General features: G+C 40.8%; 1 protein-coding gene across 2 annotated transcripts; it reads left to right on the top strand.

The window, feature by feature from the left end:
• The first annotated feature begins 10,245 nt into the window (after positions 1-10,245).
• Positions 10,246-20,955, top strand: LOC110695645 (pentatricopeptide repeat-containing protein At4g35850, mitochondrial-like). Of its 2 annotated transcripts, none has more exons than XM_021872855.1 (13): positions 10,246-10,406; positions 10,504-10,639; positions 10,760-10,922; positions 12,707-12,772; positions 12,896-12,993; positions 13,353-13,470; positions 13,561-13,770; positions 15,563-15,639; positions 17,311-17,404; positions 17,848-17,913; positions 18,002-18,079; positions 18,177-18,278; positions 20,622-20,955. In XM_021872855.1, exons 1-13 carry the CDS (start codon positions 10,382-10,384, stop codon positions 20,736-20,738), a joined length of 1,350 nt encoding a protein of 449 aa, XP_021728547.1. In that variant the 5' UTR covers positions 10,246-10,381; the 3' UTR covers positions 20,739-20,955. The 2 variants fall into 2 exon arrangements, with proteins under 2 accessions (XP_021728547.1, XP_021728548.1); XM_021872856.1 differs by lacking the exon at positions 20,622-20,955 and adding an exon at positions 19,809-20,248 and having other exon boundaries at positions 10,247-10,406.
• The last annotated feature ends 4,274 nt before the right edge of the window (positions 20,956-25,229 follow it).

The following is a 25,229-nucleotide window of genomic DNA, read 5'->3' as shown; positions in this document are numbered from 1 at the left end:
ATTTTTCCTGAGGTTCACATTTGAGAGAAAGAAAGAGAAATTAAAATTGATTCGTACACATAAACATAGAAGAAATAAAGCAAATACTTTATTATTATTAATATTCGAGGTACATTTTATTATGCATAAAATTTATTGAAACAAATCATAACATAGATCATTTATTTGAACCTTTCTCTTCCACTGGATCGAACTCTGGATCTTCACTGTTAGCCTTCTTGTTACCATTGGGTTCCTTCAAATAGGTTGGTACATAATCACTGTAATTTGGGGTTTGGCCTGACTTTGGGTTTGGGTTTCCTTGAGGGTTAGGGTTGTTGGGTTGTGGAGGAGGTGAAGAGTTGGAACTAGAAGATGATGAAAAGTCATGAATTCTAGGCCTTTTTGGAATGCGGGCTTTGGTTCGAGGTTTTGGGTGCTCACGTGAGATAGGAACCTTATATTTTGAGAAATGGGAAGGAGAAGGATAGTTCTTACGTCTTCCAAGGGGTGGGATGGATTCATCGTCAGAAGAGTCAAAGTCTTTTTCATACTTTGGGTAAGAGAAAGGGAGTTGGGCGTTTAGGTAGCGAAGTCGGCCAACAAAGAAGATAAAAAGAGAAAAGAAGTGTGGGTGGCTGACGCCTCTGACCAGCCGTCCCACAAGAAGAAAAAAGAATTTAAACCATACTCCCCCAAGTATGAGTTTAACAAGGATAGCTATCTATACTATAGCAGGAGGCTTCGCAAAAGGAGGCCCTACTGTTAGGGGCAACAAAGATAACATCAGACGGCTATATGTTAACTCTGTTGTCCAAGGCCGAACCTTCAAAAGTTCATTTCCTGATGTTGTAATCACTGAAGAAGATTTGGGAGGTATTCGGGGGCCGCATGACGACCCTGTTGTGATTGAATGCAAGGTGGCTAACCAAAGAGTTGGTCGTGTCCTTATTGGTACTGGAAGCTCATCTGATCTTATCAGTCACAGGTGCTTGACCAAGCTCAAGTACAAGCCTAAGAGCATACACCCAGTCTCCCATCCTTTAGTAGGATTCGAAGGAGGAGTCGTCAACCCAGTCGGCCGAGTGGACCTACCTGTCCGCCTAGGTGAAAAGGGGGAGGGCCGCCACATGGTAGTTCAGTTCTTGGTTGTTGAGGAATTGACGGCCTATAACATGATGTTGGGGCGCCCCACCCTCAATGAATCAAAAGATGTAATTATCCCATCTCTCATGCTTCTCAAGTTTGAGAAAGATGATGGTTCAGTCGGCTCCTTTAGGGGAGATCAGAAGGTGGCCAAGGAGTGCTACCTCTCTGATATCAAGACTACTGTGACACCAGCCAACCCCAGTGGAGAAAATAACCTTGAGCAAGTCAAAGAAACAGCACCTGCCCTAGAAGCAGGCGTCAAGAAGAGAAAGGTCACCCAACTGGGGGCCGAGAGGAAAGAAAGACAATAGCAGTCACAGGCGGAGGATCGGTCAGACGAATTCCGCCCTTAACCGGCTGGTGAGCATGTGGACGTCACCCTGGACGACTCACGTCCTGACCAAACTGTTAAGGTTGGGACGACTGCTCTTGCTACGCTTGGTGATGATTTTCACCAACTCTTGAAGGAATTCAAGGATATCTTCGCATTTGAAGTACATGAGATGCCACGTATAAGTCCAGACCTGGCAGTATATAAGCTGGTTGTGGATCCTAAAAAGAAGCCGATCAGACAAAAGAAAAGGAACCATGGAGAAGAAAAAAGCCAGGCGGCTGCCGCCGAGGTTAAAAAGTTACTTGATGCTGGGTTCATTCGGCAATGTTATTTCCCTGACTGGGTCGCCAATGTTGTCTTAGTAAAGAAGCCAAATGGTACCTGGCGCATGTGTGTGGACTACACGGACTTAAACAAGGCATGCCCCAAGGATAGTTATCCATTGCCCAAGATCGAAAGTCTAGTCGACTCTACAGCCGGCCATGCCTTGATGAGTTTCATGGACGCCTACTCTGGTTTCCATCAAATTCCCCAGTGGAAGAAGGACCAAGAGAAGACGGCCTTTGTCACAGATCAGGGCCTATATTGTTACACGGTCATTCCGTTTGGTTTGAAGAACGCCTCGACAACTTTCCAGAGAATGATAAACACCGTCTTCTTTGACCAGATTGGAAGGAATGTGGAGGCATACATAGATGATATGATTGTGAAATCCAAACTACAGACGTTACCATTTAGCCGACCTTCGAGAAACGTTCACCACACTCAGGCGGCACCATGTCATGCTCAATCCCAAGAAGTGTGTTTTTGGAGTTGAGTCTGGGAAGTTTCTCGGATTTCTTATCAAAGGGGTATAGAGGCTAACCCCGAGAAGGTACAGGCGGTCATAGACATGCAGTCGCCTCGCACTGTCCGAGAGGTCTAGAAATTAACAGGTTTTTTGGCGGCCCTGGGGAGATTTCTCAGTCGGACAGGCGACAAGTGTCTCTACTTCTTTCAGGAAATAAAAAAGAAAGCTATGTTGGAATGGGGGCCGGATGCTGAAGCGGCCTTCCAAAAGCTGAAAGAACACTTGCACTCCTTACCAAGGCTGGTCAGCCCTTTGCCCAAAGAAGTGCTCTATATGTATCTAGCAGTGTTTGACCATGCTCTAAGTGTCGTCCTCCTTGCTGAGAGGGACGGCTGCCAGCTCCCGGTCTATTTTGTCAGTCACGTCTTGAAGAATGTTGAGTTAAGATACCCCCTGGTTGAAAATTTTGTCCTTGCCCTCTTCATGGCAGTTAGAAAGTTGAAGCCCTATTTTTTGGCGCATCCAGTTGTGGTATACACAGACCAGTCGATCAAGCAGCCCCTGACAACCATGGAGTCGTCAGGCCGAATTATCAAATGGGCGATAGAGATACAGAGCCTTGAAATCACATTCGAGCCAAGAAAAGCAGTGAAGGGGCAAGTATTTGCTGACTTCATAGTAGAAATGACTCGGCCTTCTAATTCTAAAATTTTAGACCAAGTCTAGAAGGTCTATGTAGACGGGAGCTCTACTATGAATGGTTGTGGTGTAGGCGTCATATGTCAATCGCCCGAAGGTGACATGTATGAGTATGCACTACGATTCAACTTCCAAGCCCGAACAACGAGCAGAGTATGAAGCTCTACTGGCTGGTATCCGCATGTGCAAGGCGGCTGGGGCAAGGAAGATAGCCGCCTGTTCGGACTCACAATTGATAGTAAGCCAATATAATGGTGATTATGAATCCACCCATCCGGCCATGATTAAATAACCAGGCGGCTGGGTCACTTGAGGAATTTCATCTAACTCAAGTACCTAGGTCCGAGAATAACCAGGAGGACGCCCTCTCTAAACTGGCATCCTCGGCCTCCTGTGACACTCCAAGGACCGTTTTCTGGGAAGTTATGGAGAAACGAAGCATTGAGGAGGAACCTATTGGAATCCTTGATAGAATCTCAACTTGGATGGATGACATCCGAGCCTATTTAACAATCGACACCTTGCCGAGTGATCACTCCCAGGCGGCCCTACTGAAAAAACGGGCGTCCAACTTTGAGATATGTAAGGGGGAACTCTTCAAGAAAGGGTATCTTCAGCCCCTCCTGAAATGTGTTACCCTAGAAAAAGGACGAGAGGTCTTAGAAGATCTACACTTAGGGTACTGCGCTTCTCACGTAGGCGGCAGGTCGCTTGCTCAAAGAGCAAGGCAGCAAGGTTACTTCTGGCCTACCTTGGAAGCTGACGCCATGGAAATGGTTAAAAAATGTGACATGTGCCAAAGGTTCGGCAAGTTAATCCATCGTCCGGCCACAGACCTCACGGCCATCCATAGTCCTATACCATTCGCTAAGTGGGGAATGGATATCCTAGGTCCCTATACGCCTGCAACATGTGGCAGGAGGTACATACTGGTTGCAGTCGACTACTTCACCAAGTGGGTAGAGACAGAGGCAGTTAAGGGTATCAAGACTAAAGACGTGATCTCCTTCATATGGAAAAATGTCATCACTCGATTTGGGGTACCCATTGTTTTTGATAACGGTCCCCAGTTTGAGACGCCTGTTCTCAAAAACTGGTTGGGAGACCAAGGTATCTCTCACTGCTTTGCATCAGTCGCCGACCACAAGCAAACGACCAAGTGGAAGCTTTCAATAAAATCATCTCAGACTGTATTAAAAAGAAGATTGAAAGAGCAGGCGACCTATGGGCAGATGAACTACCGCATGTTCTCTGGGCCATCAGAACGACTGAAAAAGGGGTAACTGGAGAAACTCCATTCCTCCTAACTTAAGGGGCAGAAGCTGTTCAACCAATTGAACACTACGAGTCGACTCTTCGTATAATGCTGTATGACGAACAAGCAAATTGGGAGTCCATGCGCCTAGTATTAGATTCACTCCCAGAACGTAGGGGTAATGCAGCCCTTCGCCATGAAGTCTACCGCCTGAGGATGACAAGGGCATATAACAAAAGGGTACACAGGCGTCCACTCAAAGTGAGAGACTTTGTACTATGGAAGATGGAAGCAGCCGGTAGGGCTAATGAGTTAGGCAAAATAACTCCTAACTGGGAGGGACCCTACCGAATCTATGAAGAGGTTAGGGACGGCACCTACCGCCTGGAAACACCAGACGGACAACCCCTACCTAGAACTTGGAATGTAGATAATTTAAAGAAGTATTATTTTTGAATGATGTAATTGCCGAGAGCTACTAATAAAACTTGCAAATTTGCTACATTTATATATGTTATAAACAGAGGGGCAAGCCGCTTGCTCAAATAGCAGACGACTACTCTCCATTTTTTACCAACTGAGGGGCACGCCGACTAGTCGAACAGACGTCCACTCTCCATGATCAGCCCAGACACCTAGTCGCCTGATCATGCTATGAATTTTAAACTAATACGACCTGTCCCAACATCATAGCAGGCGTCCGGCGACATCCTTCTGGATGAGATTCGTCGCAAAGAGCAGCTACCTTTTAGGTGGAATAATGCTCTATAAACTAAGTACACGGCACCTAAACGACTGTCCCTAAGGACAACCACGTAGCCGTTTTGAGACAAGGATAACTCTAACACAAACAAGCAAGTGCTAGCAGTTGACATTCGAGTCGGATGACCGCCTGTATTACTTGGGATAAGTACAGGGGGTACCTTTTGAGTTAATAGCCAACAAAAATTGGCAAATCAAGGGGATCAGCCGGCCTCCGCCGCCTGGTACCTCTACTACTCAAGCAGGAGTGACGGCGACTGAGTAACCCCAAGGTTAACTCATAATCACTCTCTCATACTTAGTATGGAATCTAAAAAGTATGACGAGTCCGACTATTTTTTGGCAAACAGGAACTCTCAAACCACTACTCCTACTAGGTGAACACCCTTTGAGTAAATAGCCAAGCAACACTTGCCGAATCAAGGGGACCATCCGGCCTCCGCCGCCTGGTTACTCTACTACTCAAACAAAAGTGGCGGCGCCTGGTAAATCCGCATGGGTAACCAGTCGTTCCCCCAGGTATGGAACCAAAAAGTTCGAGAGTCGACTGTTTTTTGGCAAACAAGGGCCCTAGAACACTATTCCTACTTGATCAAACTAGAATTACATGTGGCTATATCCATAGACACAATTAATTCAAATAGGCGGCTCGATAACAAGCAGCCTGTTCCCTTCAAACTTGGTAAAAGAAATCAAAACAGAAATCAGGCGTCCAACCACCTAGGTAACGCCCAAACAAAGAATCCGACCTAAGTTAAGGCAAGCCTATATAGTTGAACTAGTCGGCACCAAGCCACTAAGACTAATAAGGCGACCCATAAATATTAATTTACAAAGCAAAGGTTAGAAGACCTAATGTATTTGCTAAAAAATGCGGTCCGACGGGGTTCATGGCCGACTAGTCGCCAATACTGGAACAAAGACAACAAGTCGCCTAGGGGCATAAGGAGTCGGCACCATCAGTAGTCGGCACCTGATAAACCTCCATCTTAGCCTACTATACCTCGCAAAAATTTTATCATTTCAAGACAAACAAATAACAAGCTAATACAGTCGGTATGGTATTTAAGCGGATATCAAGGATGCTCTATACTTGACAAAAATAAGCATAAACAAGATGGAGAATCATTGATCAAAGACGACCGAACAGTCGCTAAATTAATATTCACAGCCGACCATAAAAACCGGCAAAATAGTCATAAGCCCCGGCCCCCTGGCTGGGTAAAGATGATACAAGAACAAACGGCACACAAGCCGATGAAAAGTTTGAAGAATAAAAAGCTTTAAACATTAGGAGGGGCTTCGGTCTCAACTGCCAGCTGATCGAGCTCAATTATGGGCACTTGATCCTTCAAGGCATCCTCTTTGTTTAGCTCGTTTTCAGGGGCAGGATCCTTAGAAGCATCCGCCTTCGTTGGTTGGTCTGCCATCTCCTCTTCCTCCTCATCCGAGTTGGAGCTGGCCGCCTCCTCCTCTCTTTCATCCTCTTCAGCCGCCTGCTGCATGATTTTTCTATTGTACTCTTCAGTACAGGCGGTGAACTTGGAATCCCATTGGGCATAGTCAGATTTTTGGGAAGAGGGTCGACCAGGTCAACTTCATAATATTGGTCGAGTCCTCCATCATGGCCTGAGCTAAAGCCAGCTTCTCGGTCTTAGCCTTGGCATTAAGCTCTTGAGTGATGGCCGCCTCCTGCTTCTCTAAGCGCTCCTTAACCTTGTCCAAAGACTTCTAGAGACCTTCAGCTTTATGGGCAATATTCTTAAGTGGCTGCAATTCGTCCCGGAGGCTTTTGACTTTCTTCTCCAGCTCTTGGTTCTGTTTTTTGACCACCTCCAACTCATCTTTGATCGTCGAAGTGGCAAGCGCCTGATAATAAAGAATATCAGTTGTCAAAAGTTCATTTTGGGCAATCTGAAACATTGCCTTGTCTAAGTTAGAGGCGACCATAGCTTTGACAGCTTTTACCTCTTTGTTTTTTGCGCTAATCGGCCTACAGAGGCCGTGTACACGAAGCATAGTCTGAAAAAGAAAAGCAGGCGTCATATTTGCAAAAATAGGCGGTAGGCAAAGTCATTCAACATTTCAAAAAAGCTAAGCCTACCTCGAAGAGAAGCCCCATGATTCCGTCAAGGTCAAGGGTGCCGACTCCCCTGACCGCATCCCTCTCCTCTAGAGGGATGGCTTTTACCATAGACTTGGCCATGTGGACCAAGTCTGGTTCTTGATGGCCGCTTGTATTCAGAAACGAAAAGCTAGAACAAAAGAAAAATATCGAAGAAAGAAGTTAAACAGGGGCCGAGGGAGCCGGATTATACCTCTTGGAGGCCGGCTGTCCCTTGGGACTTGCGCCCCTTTACCCCCAGTTGTCTGTGGAGTGCGCGGCTGTTTTTCAACCGCCTACTTCTTGGAGGAGCCAGGCGTACTCCCAGCTGTCTGTTTTCGAACCTTTGAGTCCGGCTGCTGAGAGGAAGAGGGTTTGGATGAGCCCGCCTGCAAAAACACAGAAAGTTAATACTGGCAAAAAAGAGGATTTCAAGGAAAAACTCGAAAGCTCAGAACTCACCTTGGGCGCCTCCTTGGCAGGAGAATCAGATGATGGCCGCTTGAGGCTCATAATGGAGGTCCGCAGAAGGGCGGCCGCCTTCTTGGATGCGGAAATATGGTCCATAGCTTTGGCTGCAAATAGGCACAGCAAAGAGTTAGAAAAACTTAAAATAAATCAAATGATGCATATAGAAGCACAAGGGGCCGGCTACCTCTGGGGGCCCGACTGCTTAGGCCACAGGTGGCCAAAAAATACTCGTCATAAAGCCATTTAAATTTGGGGACGCAGTTTAAAGGCACCTGCTCCCGTACCCCGGTAGTAGAGTTGGCCCTAATCTCTACTTTGAAGAGTCCTCGGTCAAGGATCTCTTCCCTTGCTTGACGAGGAACAGGCAGCATGCTAGGGCCGCCTGCAAGAAGAGGCGGATCCCTATTCCACCTGTTGTATCGCTTGTTCAGAAGTTTACTAGGACTGGCGACGAGGAAGAAAGTGTTTCTCCAATCTTTCCACTTATTTTCCTTCCCCCTAGTCATCAAATAGCCCTTATGGCTTGTTATTTGGTACCAGCCGGTACCGCTCGCTTTGGGGGTCTGGCTTAAATAATTCATATGGGTGAACGCCTCGAAATTGGGGTCCACCCCATGCATTTCACATCCGGCTACATAGCCAAGGATGTTGAACTAAGAATTTGGAGCTAACTGCCAAAGCCCCACCTCGTACCTGTCGAGGATTTGTTGAACTGCCGGATGTAGGGGAAATCGGAGTCCAGCCTTAATGGCCGCCTCATAGCAGCCAAAACAGGCGTCCCTGTAACTAGACCCCGCGGGCCAGACGACTGTATCTTCAGCATCCGGCACAAATAAATTAAAATCCGGACCCATCACATGGTCCGTTAGAAAAGTCCATATTTGCTCATTCATGGCCTTGATTCGACCTTTTGGGACGTGACAGTAATAAGGGGTGTTTAACTCCCTATGGGAGACGGACGGTTCTGCCCAATCGTCCCCTTTTTCGGCTGTATGAGATAATCTCGCCTCATGTAAGAGAGAATGTCTTTCTTCCGAACTTGGAGAAAGACGGCTTGAAGAGCTGGATTCGGACTCACTATCGGAAGAGTCCGACTCCCCTCTCCCTGAGGGGGCCGACCCCTCTTCTTCAGAAGGGGCCGACTGCTGATCAGCTAAGTTAACAAAAGCATTAGAAGGGGCCACCTTAAAACCTTTCTCAGAGCCCCCTGTGACAGAGTCACCTGGGGTAACAACGGCATCAGGCGGCCTGTCTGATAGCTCGCTCGGTGGCACATAGAAGGAAGAGCCGTTTGAGTTGGCGTATCTGGCCGTCCTTTTAGTCCAGGCCATAGTGTCCTGCACAGACACAGAGACAGTCGGACTTTGTATAAAGGGCGAAGAGTGGTCCACAAAGGGGCAGGCGGCACTCCTAGTCCTAGATTCAGCCGTCCCCGGTGACCGACTGATCACTAACCTAGGTCGTGCTGGGTGCTTTTGAGGTACCATATTTCACATAAAAAGAAAAGAAAACACAAGAGAACAAACGGTTACCTGAGTCTTAAGAATTGCTGAAGAAGGAAGTAGAGAAAGCGGTCGTCCGAAAAAACCAGTCGGCTTGTCAAAGATAGTTGGCAGGTTAAAACTTATCCAAAGTACCAGAGCTCTAGTTCTCCGAGAGTTCTCTTTCAGAAAATTTGCAAAAGTGTGAACAAAAGACTTTCGGTCAAGGCCCTTATATAGGGCAAAATGAGAATGCGAAGGGTCACTTCCAAATTTGAAAATAGGCGGGAAAAACTCTCGGCCTATCACAGGCCGACACCTGTAGCAGGCCGTCGCTTGTTACAGGCCGACACCTGTCACAAGTGACATGTGACCAGTCACGTGCCACCTGTGAGGGGAAAATAATTAGGGGATTTTCCCCGCCCAATCACAATCTGCCACGTGTTAGGCAGTAATCAGTCCAACATGGACCAATTGCGCCACGCCACGTGGCCTGCTATCTGCCAACCTGGAAAACGGTCATCACAGGTCCGATTCCCGAGGAAAGCCCAATCAGACCTAGGTTTACCAATTAACCTAGTATTGGGTACACATCCCAAGGCTATAAATACAATAAATTAGTCTTCAATAAAGGGATTCAGAATTAATTACCCTTGCCAAGAGAAGCCTAAACACACGTGCATACTAATCGCTAGACCAAACTTAGCATTATTTGCATTTCCTGACCACTCCTCTCCCTAGAGGAACCAGATCACCCTTTTACTTTCCGCACCTTTTTACTCCATCTACAAATACTAACTTGATCGTCGGAGGCGGAGCTCCCACCACCCGGAGTCTCCGTTGTTTTACAGGTACAAGCGCACGGATCCAGTCTCGCAATTGTAACTCTCCCGCAGGACACCAGAAAACCCCGAAACAATAATAATAATAATAATAATAATAGTAATAGTAATAATAATCATAACAATAATAATTAAACATTAATATTGATTAACATTAAAAGTAGAATATTGAAATAATTAAAATAAGTTCAAATCAGAAAAAATAAGTTCAAATAAGTTCAGATCAGAAAAAATAAGTTCAGATCAGATCAGATCAGAAAATATAAATTCAGATCAGATCAGATAAAAAAATATAAGTTCAAATTAAAAAATATAAGTTCAGATCAGATCAGATCAGCTTAAATCATGTGAATTAAACAAAGCCTTAGTCCTAAAAACCATTGTAAAATTCCGCAGGGTTTAGGAGCTGGAACTTGAAAACAACGAAGGGTTGCAAACTAGAGCAACAGGGTTTTAAGATTCACAAATCACTTGAGATACTCTTGTACACTTTCTACTACTGCATTCAAAAAATCATGAAGCTTTTTCAATCAATCAATGGTATAATTCTACTCTTCTCTATTTCCATTTCTTTCAAAACCCAATAAAACCCAGTAAGATATCTTTCTATTTATCCTAATTTCATTCATTTTGGCAGGGCATGGTAGAATTTTTCTGCGGTCATTGGGTCGGCGTTACTATGCTGCTCAACCTGAGGAATATGTTAGAAGAAATTACGCCAACAATGTTTCTGAGTACAATACTGTTGTGGGTTCTGTCACTGCTCAGCGCAGGTAATTCAATTGAAATCCTTTTTTTTTTTTTTTGTTAATTTGTGGGATATTTTTGTTAATTTGTAGGATTATTTTGTTATTTTGTAGTAATTGGAATGATGGTTTTTGGGTTATTTGCAGGCATTTCTTGTTAAGGGATGTTTATGATGATATGATGATTGATGGAGTTCAGCCTTCGAGAGATACATTTCATCCTTTGATTGCCGGAACGATGAAAGGTGCTCGGTTACAGGATGCTTTCTTCTTTAGAGATGAAATGAAAGCAATGGGTTTGCTACCTGATGTATGTATTATTGAATTTTATACTTTTTTATGTTAATTTGGTACTGTTACTTTTATGCTACTATTGTTATGTTTGTTCTTTTAATTATTTCTGTGTGTTGCATGAATGGTTTGTGTTTATACTGAAGCTTTGGTCGCTTGTAAATTTCGTTATCTAGTATATTGTTGCCCTCATGTAATTAACCATCTTAGTGGGTGGATAAAAATTGAGGGTTGTGGGGCTGTTGGTAAAAGTTGTAAAAATGACATTGGTAAGTATATAGATTTCTCAATGTTGTGGGAACAACTTGGTGAGGGGAGGGGGGGGGGGTGGTGGTGGACTTTAAACATGATGCATAATGCTGGGTTAAGCTTTAACATGTTGCCCTTCCCTTAGTAATTTTGATTTTCTTGTGCCTTCTTTCTGTCAAGGCTAGTAATTGAACATGAGATGATTTGTGTTTAGTGATAACATGTGTGTACTACATTTTAATGTTTAAGAAGTACTCTGATCATATTATATATATGCTACCACCTCATACACCTAAGGAAAAGTGAAAATTCCTTACCCTCTATAACCTAGAGCATTTTACATATGTTCATACTTATGAAGTTTAGTATACAATTTTGTCCAATGCAGATCTAGAAGTTGCTAACTAGTTACTTGTCATTTTGATCTGAATTGTAAGATTTTTAGTTTTAATGACTAGTCAATCTTAACAAGTCAGTGTCATTTGTATACAATAGAGATTGCAAATGAAGAAAGAAAGTCTAATTGTTAGCTCATGTAGTCATGTATCATGTTTGTTCCGAATTGTAAATCAGGTCGAATTTTAAGGTCTTCTTTTACTGTCTACAGTTGATGTTTTAGATTCCACCTGTAAAGGCAGGTTTGAATTTTAAATAGAAGGGGAAAATTCGGGTGTTAAAATTTCTTGATTTTATCAGAGTGGAATGAGGGAGATATTTACACAAGTCCATTACCCCGATAATGAGGATTACCATGACCCATCAGGAGGGAGGGAGAGAGGGAGAGAGAGAGAGAGAGAGGGAGGAGGGAGGGAGGGAGGGAGGGAGAGAGAGAGAGAGAGAGAGAGAGAGAGAGAGAGAGAGAGAGAGAGAGAGAGAGAGAGAGAGAGAGAGAGAGAGAGAGAGAGAGAGAGAGAGAGAGAGAGAGAGAGAGAGAGAGAGAGAGAGAGAGAGAGAGAGAGAGAGAGAGAGAGAGAGAGAGAGAGAGAGAGAGAGAGAGAGAGAGAGAGAGAGAGAGAGAGAGAGAGAGAGAGAGAGAGAGAGAGAGAGAGAGAGAGAGAGAGAGAGAGAGAGAGAGAGAGAGAGAGAGAGAGAGAGAGAGAGAGAGAGAGAGAGAGAGAGAGAGAGAGAGAGAGAGAGAGAGAGAGAGAGAGAGAGAGAGAGAGAGAGAGAGAGAGAGAGAGAGAGAGAGAGAGAGAGAGAGAGAGGAGAGAGAGAGAGAGCAGAACATGCGTGGCTTTTTTGGTTTATGCGAGGCGATTTCTGTGAGGTGCACCTAGGCTCACTGATGCACATAACAGTTTTTCCTTTTCTCTTTTTTTTTTTTTTTTTTTTTTTTTTTTTTGAAACGTTATTATTTTATTTAGTGTTTTGTCATTTTTTAATAAGTGCCCCTCATTTTCATGAGGTGTGCCTAAGGCGCAGGTAAATTCGTATCACCTTTAGCCTATCTATACATCGATTCCTATTGCTATTAATTTTACCACCTACAATATTAATTGGTGGCAAAGTTTATTTGCACCTAATGGCCTCTGATGCATTGTAATTTCTTTGTAGGTGACTCTCTACAATTTCTTGATTTCCGTTTGTGGAAAATGCAAGAGATCAGAACATGCAATTCAAGTAAGTTGTCCTTATGGATGTGGTCTTTGCTATGAATCTATGGGTTGTGCTACACGATTACTTATACCTGTGAATGTCAGTTAACATCTCATGTTCAGTGACATGTGTTTTCTCTGATTGAAGATATTGGAGGAGATGAAGAGAAATGAAGTGAAACCAACTGGACAAACCTTCATCTGTCTGCTTAATGCATGTGCCGCTACAGGAAAACTAGATCGAGTGTATGTGTATCTGTTTTTAAATAAGCAACCCCTTTTCTATTCTCTTGATTTTTTTATTGCACAGTTCCCCACAACCAGTGGAAGGCGTATTTATCAATTTGTTTTCAAATTGTATATTTCAAATGCTGGATGTATTGTTACTACATATTACAAACCCAATGATTTAGATTATTTTCTGAATTTTTATTCTAATGTACTGCTGGCTGATATGACAAGAACTGGAAGGCAAATGCTATAATATACTGAGTATCATATTGCTAATAAAATCTATCTTTTAAGTGCCTTGCCTACTTCATTTCTAGGTGCTATTGTCTGCCAATGTTGTGATGTGTATGTTTAACCAGCTAGTTTATATATAGGTATGCTATTGTCCGTGATATGACTGCAGCTGGGCTTGGATTGAACAAGTTTTGTTATGCTGGTCTTATTTCTGCCCATAAGAACAGGGTACCTGTGGCTGATGATACAGCTGCAAAAGTATGTACCTGCAAGCCTATATGCTTTGATAAAAATATTGTATAGTTAGTTAGTTTTGTCCTTAATCACCATTCTCCGTCCATTTGAAAGATTATTGAGCTGGTTGAGCAGTCTAAGGGATGGTCCTCACCAGAACAGATGGGACCTACAGCTGAGAACGTAATGATGGGTGTTTTTCCTGAAGACTTGTATAACCTCCCCACTGCAGAATATTTCAATAGACGTGGTGGGTTTGTGGATAAGAGGCTAACTGTTTATCATGCGGCATCTCATGCTCTAGCGGATCTTCGCAATGTAGAGGTAAATCTTTTTTAAGTTTCATTATTGTCATTAGTTGTTCCAAATATGATATACTTCTGCTTCTCTAAAATTACAACACTTTCCTAATAATTGCAACAATTACTATTGTGGTTACCTTTATTACTTTTCAATTTACCTTACATTGCTTGGCTCCTTTTCTCTCTCCTCTTCTTCTTTAAAATATACTTCTCACTTTTTACCTGTTGTGTTCTCTCACCTCTTGCCTTAATTAATGTGCCACAACCAAATCGAGGTAGTATTTTTTTTTTTTTAACTTTTGTAATCTACCCCTAACTAAATAATACTTTCTCCGTTTCTAATTAGTAGACATATTTTGACTTTGACGCTATCTAGATAAGTTTCTTTGACTTGTTTTTTGTGATTTATAGCTGAATAAAAACATAGCAATGTGGAGTCTTATTGGATTTACATTTTATAATTTTGGCGTGTTGATAATTGAAGATATTAATGTTTGAAATCATTTATTGGCAAACGTGCTTAAAGAAACGCCTCAACTATTATGAAATAGAAAAAGTATAAGTTATCCATAATATTAGAGTTTGTGTACACCCTTACTAGACTAGAGTACTAGATATACTCAATTCTTACTTAAAGGAGATATGATTCTAGACATTCACCAAATTGTGAAAAGTAGAATAAAGATTCTTGCCTTAATCCTCTAGAACCCCTATCTGCTTTGTAAAATATCCGGTCACTAATATAAAGAAAAAAAGACTGAAGTACCCCTCATCCACCATCTTCATTAAATAGGATATCACTCTTAATCTAAGACCGTTGATGAAACTCTTACTCCCTCTGTCCTTAATTTCTTGCCCCATATACTAAAAAATTATGTCTCTAAAAGCTTTCTCCATACCTTAACAGATATAGTCCCACTTCCAACCTCTCTCCTTATTAGTACTTGTGCTCACCAATGTGCGCAAATTTGCACTTGCTTCTTAAAACTGAAGTGGACTATTTGGAGCAATCTTGTAGGAACGGAGGGAGTATTATGTTATCATACTTCCATTCCAAGATAGTTGCATCTCTTCACTTTTTTAGAAGTTTCAAACTAGTTGCAACATCACTTTATTTGGTTAATGGGTGCTCTCTATCTCTCCCATATCGGTCCCGTTTTTATTCTATCATCATCATACGGACTCCTAAAAATTGTGCCTCCACCCAATTATTAAATTTAAAAATCCAACTTGAAGATGGTGTCCCTTTTATCCCCCCTTCTAACATGATTAACCTCAATTGCTATATATATAGGTTTGGCATCTGAGGTTTATCTCCCCTTTGCATAAGAATGTATTAGAGAGCAGTATACCTTATTGGTTTTATAGGAATCCTGGGACCATAATTAGATCATTTCAATATTTTTAACAAGATTTATGTGCCTGAAGAAATTAATGTTGCTACTATAAGCTTTTTTCAGTAAAATAATATATCTTCTTATGCTCAATTATTTCTGAACTTTGTCTTCTTGTACCTCTTTGCAACATGTATATAACATCCTTATCAGTGCGTTTTCATTTACTTTCATATATATTGACACCAAACTTTTGTGCTAAGAAAAATTTTGGGATGGGAGGGAAATGAAAAGAGCAGATAGTTGTTCATTGTGAAGCAGAATATAGTAATGAGGCTGAGTCTTTGCATCAACTCTTTGTACTAGATGTATTAATGGACAACTTTAGAAAATATGAGACTATTTTCTAATTATAAATCTCTTGAGAGGAGAGATACAGCCATTACCTTTATTTTAATGGTATTACAATGTTTTTGGCAGGCAATGGAAACTCTTCTAAGGATGCTTGAACGAGATAACAACCGTCCTGATGCTTTTACAACCATGCAGGTTATGAGGTAAGAATTGTGCTATAGCTTATGTAATGAAATGGTACATTTACAACTGGTGTTCATCAGATGTCCAAGTTTTAACTCGAGAGAATTGTCTATTGACCTAAATATTGTTAGCCTTTTTCATTTTCTTTTGTTGTATGATTTCTTTTTTTCTCAGCGGGGATGGCTAGTAGGTTTTTTTTACTCACTAGAATCTTATTTCTCATAGTAGTTGTGATACCAAATAAAATAATTGTGTAGTGATTCATCAAGCTATTTTCTTACTTATGTTCTACACGAATAGTGTTGACCTTAAGATGATAATGAATATCTTAGGATGATGACTAATTGTCTGTAAATTCATCTTGTAGTGATTTATCAAGTCTTTATTTTATTTTTTCCGTATACTGTACACTAAAAGCGTTACTTTAAGATGATAATGAGCATCATGAGAACACATCCAGGCTCGGGTACGTTTTATGATGATAATTAATTTAAGATTCATGTAATTGCATGATTTTGAAGGCCTTTATGACCCTAACAATTGATCTTGCTATGCAGCTTATTCATGATGAACATTGTCTTTATATCTGTAGATGTTCTACCTCCATTTTGCTGAGTTCAATTCAGTTACTTTAGCTACATCAGCCAAGAAAAAGTAGAAATGGGGATCATGCATGTGACTACTTTTGCTTTAAAGAGGAGAAAGATGGAGTAAGGAATTTATTTAATATAATTGGGCCCTACAAAGTGGTGTTGTAGTTGATAACAAATGAATAAAAGGTTGTCATAAAAGGAATAAAGTGAAAGTGGGTAGAACTTAGAAAACAGATGAAAACGGAAAGTGAGTAGAACTTATTAGGAAAACGGAAGGAGTATACATATACGAAGAAATAATTTATACTTGTGAGAATATATAATTAAATTATAACTTCTGGTTGAATGTTCTGATTACTACATTGCTTGTGCAAATCTGCCTTTTCTGAGGTTAACCAGTGCTCAGAATCCGAGGAATTTTGTATTGAAGATATATGCATTTCGAGTTCAACTATATTTACCTAATTATCTTGTGGTAAGAAATATTCTGACCAACAAGTATCAAGTCGACATTTAAAATACAACTGCTATTGACCAGAATGTGGCAAGACTTTTGTTTAGGTATGGTTGAAATTCATGTTCTAAGAAATCATTCTGCAATGTTCTGTTGTCACTGTTGAGCCACCTACTCAGAGTCATTGGCCTCATTGTTGTTCTTATTGTTGATTCTTCATCATGCTGGTTAAGTTTGTTGTAATGAAGGGAGAACACATTAATGGTAATATTGAGGAGAAAAACTCATGTTCATTTAATAAAGAAACACATTTACTCTTTTTTTAAAGTACTCAATGATTGTCATTGGTTAGTGTTTATGTATATTAGGGAAGCTTATCCTGTTGAAATCTTATATAGGCTTCCGTATTCATTGGCTGACCCTTAGTAGGTGGCTCAGGCAATAGTTCATTCTAGCTTGTTTGAGATTTTATCCCACACCAGGGAATAGACTACTATTCTGATGCTTAATTTATAGTCACGCCAGATGCTTTCCTGCAATGCTTTTCTTTCGTCATTATGTGATCTGCTATTTTGTTCAGTTCTTGTTACCCAATTATATTTGTGATGCCTATTTATTTTCTTTGATTGGAATCAACTGAACAGATGCTACTTGCATGCGGGGGATCTTGATCGTGGTTACCAAGTATTTGAGGAGTTCATGAATTCTGGGAGGCCACCATATGTTGAATTATATGTGGTATGTGCTCCAACAAATGACCATATGGCGTCTTATATTATTCAACTGCACAAGATATGTTAACAAATTATTATTAATATAGTCTTCAATAATGTGGGGATTTTTTTTTTTTTTATTGATAATGAGAGTAATTAGGTTTTGGGTTGCTTGTAATGGTACATAAAATCTTAGTTTCTAGAGTATGCTGTTGATATGTTTATTTTTAAGTTTTGATATGGTTAATATGAAGTGCTACCTAGTGATGAGTAACAGTACCGGGACTGGAATGTAGATGATGGTTAGTGTATGCCTTTCTTTTGGGATTTGGGTGTTTGGGGAGGGGGGGGGGTGGTTGGTGGGCTAAGAGAGAGTAGGTATATGGTTGTGCTCATGAATAGTATTAGAATGTAATACAATTTCATATTTATATACTGCTACTCTTGATTGTTCTGTGTTGATTTCAGACTCTTGTTGAGGGAGCCATGGTGGGCTATACCCCTAAGGGTATGCAAATAGCCCAGGATGCCCTGGTATGTCACCTAGTTCTGAAACCCTGTATGAGTTGATCTTCCTTTCTTATAAGTCTTATGGTTATAATGCTTTATTTATTTGCTACAGGTGAATATGACCTCGAAAAACGTTTTCTTGAATCCTAGAATGGCTAGTGATCTCCTCCTCATTGCAGCTGGTGAAAAGGTACTTTATTGTGTACGGTACCTACAATAACTTTGTGTGTGTTCTGTAGGGTTCCAACACTTCTGTATATATATGAATCGGTTTTTGAATGTTGCAGACTGGTGGATATACCACAGCTAATTATTTGTGGGATCTGATGCAAGCTAGGAACGTTGTTCCTTCTCAGCCTGCTGTGGAAGCGTACTTTGATGGTTTAAGAGTAAGTCAATTGCCCTTGCATACAGTCATACCCTTGCTTGCGTGTTCTTAATGCTATTGTTCATTTTCCTTTTGTAGTGATATTCTTTTTCAAATTTTTAATTGCATATCTTTGACCAACAATATCTTTATTATGTACAATAAAATTTGAAAAATGTATTTTAAAACTATACCAAGACCAATCTATCAGAATCCCACGTGAATTTGTTTCTTATGTATATCAATGAATGATCATGATCACAATTAATCTCTTAAAATAGAAATTTCCGAATGGCGCAAATATAAAGGAAAGAAGGGGGTATATTTTTTTCGCTACCCGCCTATTAGAAGGCTGTTTTAAGGGTTGGGGTCTTGGGGATGAAGCTTTGTACCTCTTCCGTCCTGAAATGAAAATCCCATTTGCCTTTTGGAAACATTTTTCGTAGGTAAATAAAAATAAATAAATAAATATAGTAGGGTTTGGTTGATTGAAACTTTAAAAGTGAATATACAAACAAGATTTAGTAGTGTTTGGCTGATTAAAATTGAATAGAAAAACAATTGCAATTTGGTTGATTAAAACAAAATGATAAGAATAAAATAAAGGTTAACAGTAAAATGAAACTTTTATTTACAATCAAGATTTTTGGTGAGATGAGACTTTTATGTGGGGATGGAGTACACTTAACCTTCTAGTCCCCATTTCTTTAATTGTGAAGTTCCATAATACTACTTCTGTCCCATTATTGAGTGCCTGTTTTTCTAATTGAGTATCCCAAAATTAATTGCCTATTTCTTTTCATGTATAATTACCTACAATCCCTACTTTATACCTTTTAACATACTAAACTTTCCTAAATACCCTTTAAAATTGGTGGCTACATGTACTTCACACATGCTTTTTCATTATTATTTCCACTAATAAATAAAATATTGTACTCTATATAATTATTCCCAATGTACTTCAAACATGCTTTTAATACTTCATTTGCATTAAAACCCGCAAAATATGAGAAACGGGCATTTAGTAGTATCTTAAAAATGACAATTTAGACTTATGGATTGGTTATCAGATCCTCTGTTGAGTCAATTTGCTCATAAATGTGTCGGAAATTTATTGAAAATGAAGAATGATTGCACAAAACTTGATTTAGTTAAAATGATTCGAATCATTCGATGTTTTATGAGTTCAGTGGGCTTGCTTTGATTTCTCTCCTGATGTGTTGGTTCCTTGTTTGAATTGTTTGACTTTTTAATTATCTGAGATTATAAGGTTATTTGTTTGTTCAGTGTGGTTCAGAAGAAAATTTGAATTCTATAGAGTTTTTATTATTTTCCTTTTATTCTTATTATTATTGTTTTGTTGGTAATTAGTTTATGAGATGAAGTATTGAATTTCCTTCTATTGTGTATTTTATGAATCTGTCGATAACAAACTAGAAAGTGATTTGCTTATCTAATCTAATCCTGTCATCTTGGCAATCAGCTTCCTGTTTACGTTTCCACGTAGCCCATATCTTTACTTTTTATCTTTTAATTTTAATTCTATCAGGAACGCGAGATACCTAAAGATGAGCCACGGCTGCTTAAAGTAATCGAGATCCTAGATAATTATCAAGCAAGATTTAATTCGCGCTCTTGAATGCCATCAAAGCTGTGAGATTAATTTAGAAGGATTAATCTTTTGACAATCACATTGTTGCTGCTCTGTTAGTTTGGATTACTGACTAACTATGTTGTTTGAGTGGTGAAAGGCTTACTGGTTATAGTGGTTTTGCATAATAGGTACAGCTTTGGCTGTAATCAAAATTCTTGCTAATCCTCTCATTTTCTTAAACTGTTACTACTTAAGATTGAATTTTTGGATTTTTGTTTTTGTAACAAATGAACCCTAGGATTAAAGTGACAAATTATAGCTGTAAAAGTTATATAGCTAGCTAAATTCTACAATTATATGTTCTTTGGGTTTCAATTATATATTCTTTTACTATACATGGCATGTTCATTTGATTATGAAGTAAAACGACTTTGTATGTTTCTTTGTACGCGTGCAAAAATGTCCACTTGGCACACAAAATATATATATATATATATATATATATATATATATATATATATATATATATATATATATATATATATATATATATAACACGCCCTATTGCCGCAAATGCTTGTCAAAAAGCGTTTGTCACTAATCGTGTAGGAGATTTTGGCTTATTATTAGGAATTTTAGGTTTTTATTGGATAACAGGCAGTTTCGAGTTTCGAGATTTGTTTGAAATATTTAAAAATTTAATTAATAATAACGAGGTGAATTCCTTATTTTGTATTTTATGTGCTTTCTTGTTATTTGCCGGTGCAGTTGCTAAATCGGCCCAATTTCCCCTTCATGTATGGTTACCTGATGCTATGGAGGGGCCTACTCCTATTTCAGCTCTCATCCATGCTGCTACCATGGTCGCCGCGGGAATTTTTTTAGTTGCTCGACTGCTGCCTCTTTTCCTAATTCTACCTTCCATAATGTAATATATATATATATATATATATATATAATGTAAACGAACTTTTTTGAATGCCAGTATTAATGATAAAACATATTAGTTGTAACTTTGAACTTTTCACGTCTCACAAATAATACCCTAAAGTTGCAACTAGTATGTAATGGAGAAAGACCCTGTTTTTTTTGCTCTGCTCTATTCTGCTCTTGTTGAAATCTGCTTTGTTGAAATCTGCTCTTCTCTGCCTTGCTCTGCTCTACCCTGCTAAAAAATAATAATTACTATTTAATAATAATAAGAATTATTATTAATATTTAATAATAATAACAATTATTATTAATATTTAATAATAATAACTAATATTTATAGATAATAATAATTAATATTTAATAATAATTATAATTAATTGATAATAATAACTAATATTTAATTATAATAATTAATATTTTATATTATTTAACACATTTTTAATGTTATAAAAAGAGTAAAAAAATCTATAAAAAAACAAATAATAATAATAATAATAATAATAATAATAATAATAATAATAATAATAATAATAATAAATCCTCTCGTTTATGGGTGATTAGGGCTGGCAGCAAGTGGGTTTCCACAGTCCTTTCCGGCGGCTTTTCCGGCACTATTCTTCAGGCGTTGGCGAACGTTTCTCTCTGTTCTGGTCAGGTGTCTTTTCCGGCAGTTTCCACGTCTCTTTTCCGGTAGTTTTTGGGTGCAGTTTCATCTTCTTTTTGGTGCATTTTCGGGCTTAATTTCGTGCAGTTCAGGCTTAATTGGTGCGTCTTTCTCCGGTGGTTTTTCAGGTTTGTTCTTGGGTTAGCAGTTAGTCATATTTAGGGGGGTTTTTGGGCGATTTTCAGGCGAAGTTCAGGCGAATTTTCAGGGCGAATTGGTGCATAATTGAGGCGGTTTTTGGGCTGTTCGCAGGCGTTCGGCAGGCGGTTCGAGGGGTGGTTTCAGGCAGTTTGCAGCAGGTTCTGGCGGAAGTTTCTGATTTCAGGTGGGTTGGGTCAGTTTTGCGGCATAATTGCGGCAGTTGCTGGGCGTTTTGGTGGTGGTTAAGGTTCAGTTTTGGTTCGATTTATGGCTAGTTGTTCTGGTTTTGGGCAAGTTTTTCTGGTTTTGTGTGGTGGTAGCTTGTTTGCACGTGTGTAGCTATGTCGGCTGTTCGGGTGAAGTTTCATTGCCCCTTTGTGGGTCTTAGTGGTTGTCAAGATGGAAGTGGCAACGGTCTTACTAAAAGTTCTCTTATCAAGCATCTTTATGATCGTCATTTTTGTATTGGTGCGCGGGATATCACACGACATTCTATTTCTTCTAATTTGGCCGTTTATACTGAGGCTGAAGTTACTTTTTCGCGTATGGGGATTTGGTTATGTGGGGTTTGCTACAAAACGCATACGCATCGTACTAAGTGTCGTCATAGTCCGAGTGAGATTGTGTCACCCCCGGATGAAGGGGATGGTATTGTTCGTTTTGTGCTTCATGGTTTCTCCAAGCCGCAATCTCCCTCTTCTCCGGCTTAGCTTGGGCGCATAGGTGGTTTGGTGCATGATCATCCTTGTGGTTTTGATGTGGCTCTCCTTGATTGTTTGTTCTCCAAGGGGGTCCGGACTGTAAAATCTATACCTCCCAAGTGTCGTTTGGGGTTTTCTCGGGTTCTGAAAGGTGCCCTTGATAAGGTGATTTCTAGGCCTGATAACATTTCTAGTTGGGTTTCTTTGTTGGTGTTACCTCTTTGCACCCTTAAAACCTTTCGCCCTCGGAGCAGCTCCGAGTGTAGGTCTTCGGTAAAATGTCGGCATCAAGAGGAGAGTGTTTCTCGTGCTATTTGTTCTTGGAGTGCACCAGGTGGTAATTTGCAGCTTGTGAGGGATGCTTTGGCAGAGGATTCTCCTTCTTTATCAGTGGTTGGTGATGAGGGCCTTGATTTGGAGGAGCGTAATATCAAGCAATGTCGTAGGAAGATTTGTGACGGCCATTACACTGCTGCAGTTCGGGTTCTTTCTTCTTCAGGCGTTGCTCCTTATAATGATGATACTCTCGCGGATTTACAGTCTAAACACCCTACTTCTCCAGCTCCATCCTTGCCTGATATACCTGTTGATGGCCTTTATCTCGTTACTATTTCTGATGTTGTTTTGGATCGGATTAAGAGTTTTCCACGTGGCACATCATGTGGTAGGGACGGTTTACGTGCTCAGCACCTTATGGATTGCTTGAGTGGTGCTGCTGTGGCTGTATTAGATGAGTTAGTTGACTCTATTTCTGGGGTGGTTAATCTCTTTCTAGCTGGTAAGTGTCCTATGGAGCTAGGAGGGTATATTGCTAGTGCTCCTCTTACACCACTTGTCAAGCCTGGTGGTGGTATATGTCCCATAGCTGTGGGTACTGTTTGGCGGCGTCTGGTTTCGAAGGTCAGTGCTGTTATGGTTGGTCAGTCTTTAGGAAGCTACTTTGATGGTCTCCAATTTGGTGTTGGAGTTTCTTCGGGAGGTGAGGCGATTCTTCATGCTGTGAATCAGTTGATTGAGGATCGTGGTTCCGATATGGGTCTTTCTATGTTATTGGTGGATTTTCAAAATGCCTTCAATCTAGTTGATCGTGCGGTCATGTTACGTGAAGTTCGTCGTCGTTGCCCGGGCCTTTCGCGATGGGTAGAATTTTGCTACTCTAACCTAGCTAGATTGTATTACGGGGACCACACCTTATGGTCGTCTTAGGGAGTGCAGCAGGGTGATCCCCTTGGTCCCCTGCTATTTGCTTTGGTTTTACAGCCCCTAGTGTGTAAAATCAGAGACACTTTTTAAGTATGTCTTCAGGCTTGGTATTTGGATGACGGTACTGTGATTGGTGACACGTTGGTGGTAGGGAAGGTTCTGAAGTTGATTATGGAGGACGGGCCTCGTTTTGGGTTGTATCTTAACGTGGAAAAAACTGAAGTTTTCTGGCCTACAGAAGACCCTCGTAGCAGGCTTGTGGGTGTCTTTCCGCTTAATATTGCTCGACCCTTGCGTGGTGTTAAGCTGCTTGGTGGTCCCGCTAGTTCCGATTTCGATTTTGGAGGTGAGCTTGTGATGCAGAGGGTGACCAAGACCATTGCGCTTATGGATAGGGTTGCTAAGCTAGATGATCCTCAATACGAGCTGTTGTTGCTTAGGGCTTGTACCGGAGTTTCTAAGCTATACTTTGCATTGCGTACTTGTCCTCCTAGTACCTTTGCGACGGCTCAGCGCACATTCGATGGGGCTCTTAGATCTTCATTGGAGCGTATTGTTACTGCTTCAGGGCATGGGTTTGGCGATTGGCAGTGGCGGCTTGCCACCTTGCCTTTTGCGTATGGCGAGCTTGGTGTTTATTCCGCAGGTGATGTTCTTCATTATGCTTTTTTTGCTTCCCGGTTACAGTCTGCTGGGTTGCAGACAAGGCTTCTACGGCATGCTGGTGTTGTTGGCCTTAGTCGGGCTTTTGAGGATGCGTTGAGCTTGTTCAATAGTACGATGGAGTCTGACATTTTGTGTAATCCTAGTGAGGTTGCTGCCCCTAAACTCATGAAGAAATTGGCAGATATATATTTCACAAAGGTTACCGCTTCTGCAGAATCCACCTTTTCTTTGTCTCCTCGGCAATCGGCATTGTGGAAATCGCAGCAGGGAGATCACTCCTCTTCTTGGCTTCGGGCGGTCCCTATTTCTGGGTTAGGTCAGACGATGAACGCAAAGACCTACCGATGTGTGTTGTGCTGCCGGATGGGTGTTCCATTGTTTTCTATATCGGCGCCATGCTCTACTTGTTCTCGAGTTTTTACTGGGGATGTTTTCGGTGATCACGCGGTGTCGTGTGCTGGTATGGTCAGTATTAAACATCGGCATAATGTTATCCGGGATACCCTTGTTGATATTTGCTACAGATCTGGGATTTCAGCAAGAAAGGAGGTTGACATAGGGTTGTCCGGAGGGAATGATGGGGCCCTCAGACCTGCTGATGTGTTACTTTATTCCTGGGATCGTGGTCGTGATGTTTGTGTGGACCTCACTAGGTCTTCTCCTTTGACATAGACAGGGCTATCTGGCTTTGTTCCTGGACGAGTTGTGGCTGATGCGGCTCATCGTAAGCGAGAGAAGTATGAAGCTAGTTGTCGGCAAATTGGATATGGTTTTATTCCCTTCTCCTTTTCTTCGCTAGGAGAATTAGAGAAGGAGGCTGTTGCGTTGTTGAAGCGGGTTCAGAGGTTCTCGGCGACGCAAGACATTGGGGCTCGTGCTGCAGCTCATATCTTTACTAGGGTAGGCTTTGCTATAGCTAGAGGAGTGGGGGCCCAGATTGAATCTCGGCTTCCCACTAATTTATTGTAGGCTGTATGACTTAGTCTATTTTTGAGTTATATTAATAATAATAATAATAATAATAATAATAATAATAAAATAATGCGATAATAATAACAATTATAATTA

The sequence above is a fragment of the Chenopodium quinoa genome, unplaced genomic scaffold (assembly GCF_001683475.1).
Source record: "Chenopodium quinoa cultivar QQ74 unplaced genomic scaffold, ASM168347v1, whole genome shotgun sequence".
NCBI lineage: Eukaryota > Viridiplantae > Streptophyta > Magnoliopsida > Caryophyllales > Amaranthaceae > Chenopodium > Chenopodium quinoa.
Note: the sequence above shows the minus strand (reverse complement) of the source record. Positions and strands in the feature narration are given on the sequence as shown.

Bases quoted from the DNA above. Each gene is read 5' to 3' on its own strand.
- LOC110695645 (XM_021872855.1), top strand. From the start codon at position 10,382: ATGAAGCTTTTTCAATCAATCAATG. The intron at 15,640-17,310 runs GTAAGAATTGTG...TCAACTGAACAG, and splicing joins ACAACCATGCAGGTTATGAG to ATGCTACTTGCATGCGGGGG. The intron at 18,080-18,176 runs GTACTTTATTGT...TGAATGTTGCAG, and splicing joins TCATTGCAGCTGGTGAAAAG to ACTGGTGGATATACCACAGC.